This window comes from Lactuca saligna, chromosome 3 (genome assembly GCF_052625555.1).
Source record: "Lactuca saligna cultivar CGN05327 chromosome 3, ASM5262555v1, whole genome shotgun sequence".
Classification (NCBI taxonomy): domain Eukaryota; kingdom Viridiplantae; phylum Streptophyta; class Magnoliopsida; order Asterales; family Asteraceae; genus Lactuca; species Lactuca saligna.
This window is the reverse complement of record NC_136419.1, coordinates 37965001-37974129: the sequence shown is the minus strand read 5'-3', so window position 1 is coordinate 37974129 and position 9129 is coordinate 37965001. Positions and strand designations below refer to the sequence as shown.

The 9129-nt window shown below is 31.3% G+C and overlaps 1 protein-coding gene across 1 annotated transcript; it reads right to left on the bottom strand.

The window, feature by feature from the left end:
• Positions 1–2102: 2102 nt before the first annotated feature.
• Positions 2103–4038, bottom strand: LOC145033562 (uncharacterized). The gene is made up of 3 exons (XM_078982152.1): positions 3087–4038; positions 2802–2973; positions 2103–2623 (listed from the first exon to the last, which is right to left on the bottom strand). The coding sequence occupies exons 1-3, from the start codon at positions 3864–3866 to the stop codon at positions 2154–2156; spliced, it is 1422 nt and encodes a 473-aa protein (XP_078838278.1). The 5' UTR covers positions 3867–4038; the 3' UTR covers positions 2103–2153.
• Between the last annotated feature and the right edge of the window lie 5091 nt (positions 4039–9129).

Genomic DNA, 9129 nt, shown 5'->3' with positions numbered 1-9129 from the left:
ATAGTTTTATGGGGATTTAAAACTATACTATTTTGGAATACAGATACATATACAACAAAAGATATAGGAATTTGTGGGTGAACATATTTACATTATAGAAAAACAAATGAAAGAATATTTTCATTTCATACTTATGAACTCACAAACTTAATTGTTGACACTCTTTTTAAAACTACATGTATTTTCAGGACATCATTAAACAGGTATTGGAAGATTTTGAGGAAGACACAATATTATATTATTATGTTTGTAAATTATACTTTTTGGTGTTAAATATATAATCATCTGAACACAGATGTAAAGCTATATTTTATGAATGTAATGAATGTTGTACTTTGATTACTATTGTGTATTGTTGTGATACTACACATGACATCCTCCTCTGCTGAACGTTTCCGTCGTTCCGGTTTGGGGGTGTGACACATACACACACACACATATCTTACTACTTTATAATTTATACATAATGGAAGTCCAAAATTTTTTAAGACTAAAATCTTAAAAACAAGGCCGTGAAATTTAAATGGTGGATATCAAAAACATGTTTGTAATCCAAATGAAACAAATTTGACTAATGAGAATACATATATCACACTATATATACCATATACCATGGAAACCTCCTTAACCCTAATTTGAAACCGTTCTTTTTAAAAATTCCTTGTTAGTCTTTCTCTCTAAAATGTACCTAGCGAACTACTTTTGGATCCGTCTTCCAAACCATCTTTTAAACCGTTGGAAACATCAACCATTACTGTGTTAACTTCAACCCTCCTTCTCTTCGTTGTGACATACAACCACCGCCTAGAATTTATCTTGACGTCTGTTTTCACTGGTGATGCCGATACTTCCACCATCAGCACCACTTTCAACCCAACAACACCATTGACCTACCACTATTAAACCTCCAACAGCGCACAACCAACATCACCATAAGTAAACCGTAGATCTAAATAAGCCCATAAGATCCTAGATCTAAAACACCTCGCTATTCTCGGCCTTTAACAACACCAACGGATTGGAATACATCACTGTCGGCAGCATCACAAATCATCAAACGTCACCATACAAAGAAGTAAACATGTATATGGATATGTTAGAAAATAAAATAACGTGAGCATTCATAGATCTATGTGTTACTTTACAGATCTTCATGTTTCTGATCTCTGTGACTGTTTTGTTTATGTTTTATGTTTTGCAGGTGTAGAAGTATTAAAAATAAGGCTCACATTGATGCTTATTAAATGTATTTTTTTGTTAATTAAAATAGCTTATGTGGTTTGATTTTTTGTGTATTCCCTTTTGGATCTATAAAATTTTGACTTAAATAAGGAAACTCATAGACAATAGAAAATTGAAATTTTGTTTGAAATTATTGTTAAGTGTTTTGGTTGTTTATTATATTATTCATTTCATAACAAAATAAAAACCTCTACAAGTTTACAAGTATTAATGTAAGAGAAATTAAATTACACCCTACCTTTTATGTCTATAATTATTTCTATCCAGTAAAATTATGATAAATTATTATTTTATTTTATTTTATTTGATATATTCCTAATATAATCTTAATGAGTTAGTTTAAAAAAAATATATGAAATGATGACATTTGTCATAATTTTATTGGGTAGGAATATTTGTAGGCATAAAATATTGTAATCAATTTAATTTCTCATATATCCTTATTCTAATAAAATGATAATTTTATTCTTCTTTTGACATGTGTCATCCTATTAGGTCTCCTAATTAATGCATATTTATTCTTCTTTTATCATATGTTATTCCATTATGTCTCATAATTAATGCATTTTACTTGCCAACTTCATTTCAAAATTTAAATTTTAAATTTTCAACTTTAATTACATTAAATTAATAACATTAGAATAAAAATTAAAATAAAATTAATACAATTTATAAAATGATAAATTTCACATATTTTTTAAATCAATGATTAAAATTTATATAACTAATAATATCTATTAATTGTTAATTTATTTAAAATATTTATTTAGTAATTTTGAAGTTTTAGTATAAAATTTTAATTAAATTTGTAACCGTGATTCCACGAGTTATAAACTAGTTAATAATATACATATAAAAATAATATCTAATTATATTTAATGTAAACCAACCATCAAATTATGCAACCCTAGCTAGATTTCAAGGGTTTCCTCCATTTTAATACCGTCAACAAGACTAATTTTGATATTAGCAATCAGTTCTTGCATCTGCTCCCTAGAATGAAGTGGTGAAGGATAAACAAAAACACAGTCCAACTGTCCATCTACTACTGTATCAAAAATGGCGATGGATGGGCCTACTCCATGAACTGAAGCACAGCCAACATAGTCTTCTAGGAAAAGATCTTGTCTCATTTCAGTAGTCGTCTCAATAACAGTATCTTCAAACACCGTTAGCAATGCAGTTCTCAAGGATGACTTCGGTGTCAAACTAGGGTTGTCTACAGCCTTGGACATGAGGAAGTTCAAGTCAGCCATATCTGTGAAATGTTTGTTGTTGTTCTTTAAGCTTGCGAATGAGGTGTAGCTTCTTGTTGCCAAGTCCCAAAGGTTTTCCCCTCGTTTAACTTCTTGAATCGTGCTGATAGCAGAATGGTAAAATCCTGAAAAACAAATGGCAAATGTAGGATTGATAAAAGGTGATCTATATATCTCTTAGAATTTCAAATTTTCAGCAATGAGCAGTTAGTATTTCAACGAGAACACAATTCCATAATCAAGATATAGTTACTACTGTATATATGTATGTTTGGTGCATGTTTTTATCCAAAAACAACCTACCTAAATTATGGCGAAATAGTGGTGGTTGGAGATATGAGCGACAATCATTTAAATAAATCACACCATATTTTTTCCGGTTGTTGTTATTAGGGCGGCGTTTGGAGGAATAAACCGCAAGTAGTGTCACCGCTGCTAATACTCCACATAATTTGATACCTCTTGACTTGCAACCCTATGAAATGAACGAAATGATCATAAGTAAAGATTGACAACTATATTTAGTACAAGTTTACATGTTAACATTACTAACTAATTAGAAAATTGCCACACGGAAATTCAACTTACAGCTAATAGCATACTAGTTTCTTCTGTGCTCATTTTCAATCTCACTACTTCTGAATGTAGAGGCCCTTTCATATCTTTAAACTTCAAATTTGAAAGACGGAATGAGTTGACTGAGTATGTCAACATGTCCTTCCCATGTGCCCACATCGTCTTCTTCGCCTTGCCACTTGGAATTAATTCCTCTATTCCCATATTACCCTCGTCTTTATACCCTCCTCCCTCCCTCTCCCCCAGCCCCTCACTCAACTCCTTGAGCAACGAAACTGCTGTGGTCCGATCACACACTGAGGTGTGCAACCGCAACACAAGAATCCATTTCTGGTCTGGCAATGTGTACAAGTTAACAAACCATAAATAGAACCCTCCCATGCACATTGAACGGGTAGCAATAGTGGACCATTCGTTGATGTTGAGCTCATGCTCGAGAATCAGTTGTAAAGGAGACAGGGAAGCGTTGGAGCCAGAGCTCATGAGGGTCTGGAGGAGCTCCGAGGTGGTGCTGAGGTTGATCATGGTTAGGCGGAGGTGAGGGATAGGAGGGTTGATGATGAAAGACGTTGAGCCAGTGGAGGTGTTTTTGTATAACATGGAATTGAGGATAGGATGATCACTCTGGATTTTGTGAAGGGATTTTTTCAGAATAGTGATATTTGGTTGTTTTGAGACTTGAAGTGCCAGTGTGGTTATCCCTGTGCCACTAGCCGCTACCTTGCACCAGTTTAGCTCAGTGCCTCCTAGCAATCTTGTGGTGCTCCCATATTTTCTTGAATTATCGCTCATTTCTATCTTTTGTTATGTTAGGAGAGAGATGTTACAATACAAGTTTGAAAGTAGTATGCGAAAATTAGGTAACGTGGCTTGGTTGTTACTTATAGGAAGTCGAGGTAATTATATTTTAAATGATGCTACTATCGTGTAAAAGTATTAACTTGATGATTAATAAGCTTATCGAAATCGGTGGCTTCTACTTGAATTAGGGCAGCAATTCCTTATTATTAAAAAGAATTACATTTGGGACTTGTTCCCATGCATGAGAGCGTCGTGATTGGATGATAGGTTGAAATTGTGAACTAACTGTTTTTTCTTCATATCATATTCGTGATTCTAGTTCCCCAATGTTCAGGTCATTTCAATTCATATATTTATAAGCCTGTACAAGGAGCATAATATTTTATGGTTTGCTACAATGCATTTTCTTCAAAAGTTTATGAGTATATTTCGAAAAAAAAAATACGGCCAAAATTTGTTGATGTAGGTGGTTGTTCAAAAAGTCATTTTAAAAATTTTCGTAGTAGACATTTAAACCAAAAAAAAAAAAAAATACTATTATATGTATAGGCATTAATGTGTCTTGCAGGCTAAAACCGGTCGGGAAATATTTTTGTATTCATTATTACTTCATAGATAATTTTTTAGATGAGCGGGCCTCATAATAGTTTGAGGTCCAAAAACTAAGTTTGTTTGATAAAATAATATTGTTTGTAATGAGTTTTGAAGGTATATATATGTATAAGTTAGTGAGATCAATGTATTTAATCTATAATAAAGTTTTGCAACACTGATAAAAAAATGTCGTTTTTAATGAGTTTCGATGGTATATGTATATGAGTGTACGTGTAAAATATGTATAAGTTAGTGACATAAACGTATTTAATATATATATATATATATATATATATATATATATATATATATATATATATATATATATATATATATATATATATATATATATATATATATATATATATATATATATAGAAAAAACATCATAAATGGTCTCTGTAGTTTCCCAAAATCTGAAATTTAGTCCCCATGGTTTAAAAACATCATAAATGGTCCATGTGCTTTCAAAAATTTTGACGATTGGTCCTTATTGCTAACTCCGTTAAGTTTGTCCGTTAACTAAATGACATTTTCGTCTTTTCCCTGTCGAAGGACCTTTTATTTTTTTTTTATTTTTTTAAAAAAGAAAAAAAAAATTAATTTTAATATCAAAGGTCTCTCTCTCTCTCTCTCTCTCTCTCTCTCTCTCTTAAAATCAATACCCTGAAAACCCATTAATAGGCTGTCCAGAAGGTGTTGGAGTAGATTGTTCTCTTTCTTGATCTGAATAGAGGAGTCGATGGTTCTCTCTCTCTCGATCCATAACTAGTAAACAAACAAGATCAGAGGATCAATTTTTGTGTGTTCTTCAAAAAAAGATTTACAAACCTGTGAAGATTATTGATCCATTAATGGAGTTGCCCAATATCAGAGGATCGATTTTTTTTCTTTGTGTGTGTCCTTCCCACTGCTTCTCCCTATTCGTTTGCAAGTCCATATTTGTCTGCAACTCCTTCGTTGGAGTTTCCCAATACCAAAAACAATGTTGTTCAAGACAAGAAACCAAAAACCCAATTCCCTTTCTGATTATGAATCGGAGCATGTACAATAGCTTTCATTGATGTTTCCTCCCTCTTGACCGCCATCTTCCCTCCTCCATCTTCACCATCAACATCCATCTTCTTCATCCTCCTCCCTCTCCACCAACCACCTACTTCATATTAATTGCCCCTTCGTGACCTAATTATCGTCATTTGAATTTTCCCCTTGTACACCAAAAATGATCAATTTTTTTGCATCACTGATGGAACCCCAACCCTCAAAAAGGTTTATTTTAGCATTTGAGTTCATTTGATGACAAACCATGTGAAATCGGGCATTGAAATCGACCTACCGAAGCCATCTTGATTGAAATCCTTACCCTCTTCAGTTTGCTAGAGGTGGTGGTGAGATTGATGCTGACCATAGGGCTCTATTTGCCAGTAAATTACCAACAAAAAACAGGGTGAAAGCCATCTGTTGTGAACATTTTTGTTGCCCAGAAATAAAAACAAATTAATTTCCTTTCTTTTTTCTTGAGTCCGACTTGTAGGTTCCCTTAAAAAAATTGATGTATGTTTATTAATTTTACTGAGTCAAACTTAAAAGTTTTCAAATTCAAATTTCGATCTTCATGGGATTTCACCTGAGACTCAAGTTTGTTAACCACATTAGATTACCGAAACCTCCAGAGATTTTCTAGTGAGCTTGTTTGTAGAGAGATCGATGATCTCAATGTTTCAATGCTTGAATTGAATCTGAGATTTCACCTGTTAGATGAAGGCGAAGACTAGTAGTTATATGATGAACTTCTTGTTTCTTGTTAACACACCTCCGTTTCTGATCTTCCATAAAATCGCACGGCTCCAAGCTCTTCTTGGTCCAACAACAAACTTCATTGATGTGTAGGCTACAAATTTTACACGTTGAGAGCATTTATGGTTCTGGGTATGATCAAAAACTGATCTTTTCATGTTGAGGGTGTTTAAAGCACGAAGGAATCGATAAGCGAGATGGATCTTAAGAGAGGTACGGTTTTTGGATGTGGGTTGAGGTGCAGACATTCTAAATCAACTTACAGAATTAGGGTTTTTTGGAAGAGAGAGAGAGAGAGAGAGAGAGAGAGAGAGAGAGAGAGAGAGAGAGAGAGAGGTGGGGGTGGGACCCATATGCATTTATTCCATTTAAAAAAAATTAAGTGAAAACATCATAAATGGTACCTGTTGTTGTGAAATGATGAAAATACCCTCCAGAACAAACTTAACGGAGTTAGCAAAAAGGACAAAACATTAAAAGTTTTGAAAACACAAGGACCATCTATGAGGTTTTTAAACCACGAGGACTAAGCTTTAGATTTTAGATAACCAAAGGGACCATTTATGAGGTTTTATTATATATATATATATATATATATATATATATATATATATATATATATATATATATATATATAGGTTTACGTTATTTTGTTTCTAGTAACTATTGTGTACCAGAATGCACAGATCTGCACCATTGGATGGAAAATAATCAAAGATCATGATATGAGGGTCTATGATAGTAGAATATAATAACATGTACCATATAATCACACAAATTTCAGCATAAGAGCATTTTATTCAATTAACCTATATTAAAAAGGAAATTTTCGAATTTTTAAGGATAATTAATTCTTTTATTTTTAAAAATCTGAATATTTTAAATTAATTCAAAATTAAAAATCCGATTTTATTCTGTCAGAATGATAGAATGTTAACCACAAATTGATAAACATATTTTTCGATTTTATTCTGTCAGAATGACAAAATGCCAACTATAAACTAGTAAATACATTCTGAAAAAGACTACAGAAAATCAATTCTTGAACTAATAAGATACCAAATAATTACATTGTATAATTGTGATTCATTGAATAATAACAACATTCTGAAAGAAAAAAAAAAAACATCAAAATCTAACAAAAACACTAATCTATTCTGAGAGAATATTATTTTTATGCAACACTTTATACATTATAGCATAACACATTCTGATATAATACACTCTTGTTCTATATGTTTTCTTCCTTCTCCACATCATTGTTAGCCTCTTCAAAACCTAAATCCACAAAAGAAAACATAATCAAGTTTCAAAAATTAAAAAATTCAGTGCATTCTAAGAGAATAAAAATTCTAAATTCTGACCGAATGTATTAAAGACTATAAAGTTTGATAGAATATAGTAGAAAATAAAAACTATAAATTCTAACAGAATGTAACAGAGACTATAAAGTCAACCATAAAGAATCACAAATTCATTACCAGTTAAACAAATATACTTGTTATTAACAATTATTCTCAAACATTCTAATAGAATACATTTATATAGATAATTCTAATAGAATACATTACAGAATTCAAAGCTGTGATTGAATACAAAATTCAAGAGTTGTGATTGAATACAAAATTCAAGAGTTGTTATTGAATCATCAACACACATCTGCATCCATTACAATGATAAAAATGAAGTTCGTTTTAAATTGATTTGTAAAACGTTAGTTTTAAAATTGATTTATAAAACCAAAATCCAAAGCAGTATTGTGCAATGTGGTTATAAAATTTGCAGCAACAAATGGTTTGTTAAGTTTTCTTGAAACTTGTTCAATAAATCCGTATTTCACATTGAAAACCCATAAAAATTATGTTGTCTACGCTTTCTAGATCTTATTTTATTTTACTTTTTAGATAAATTTTAAATTAAGTATTGTGTATGCAAGTCTTATTTTAACATTAAAATTCATTATTTTTAAGCAGCAAATGCAATATATATTAATAAAAAAAGCCTAAGTAAGGAACTAATAGGAAATACATCACAGGAAAATTCATTTTATTATCTTATAAAATTGCTATTCTGATTCTGTTTCATTAATACAAAAGGTACCACTTTAAGTTGAAAATAAACATAAATGAACCAAATGTTAGGAAAATTGTTTGTGAAATGTTCAACAGAAATTCATAACATAGATTGAATATGATTTATGCTTCATTTGTTAGAGGGAAATTGATTTATCATAGTAATAACATAGAACAAATATCACCATTCTCAAAAGAAATTTGATTGTAAAATCAGAAATTAGGTTTAAAAATTAGAAATTGAGTTCAAGAAGATACCAGGGCTAGGATGTTGGTGTACAACAGCAGCTATAGACCGATTTTGGTGATGGAATACGAAGACGACTAAAGAAGATGGAGGCAGAAGAAGATACGGCAGTGGCAAAATAATGGATACAGAGGTATGTCTAGGACGATGATGAACGGCCGATGGTCATAAAGAAGAGATATTAGGTCAACATATATTTAACTTGTTTCCTTAATTACAAGTGCAAAAAACCAAAAATACCCTTTTGATTGAATTAAATATTTAATTATTTGCTAATTTGTGATTGGTACATTTAGGAACACAATAGTTGCTAGAAACATTTGAACCTAACTCTCTCTCTATCTATCTATCTCTCTCTCTCTCTCTCTCTCTCTCTATATATATATATATATATATATATATATATATATATACACACACACACACTAGGCGTATGCTCGCGCGTTGCATAGAAACATCTATATAGCTGAAATATTTACCAATATATGTTTTTTAAATATAACAATTATGTGGTTATTAAATTTGATATAATAATTCGTATACT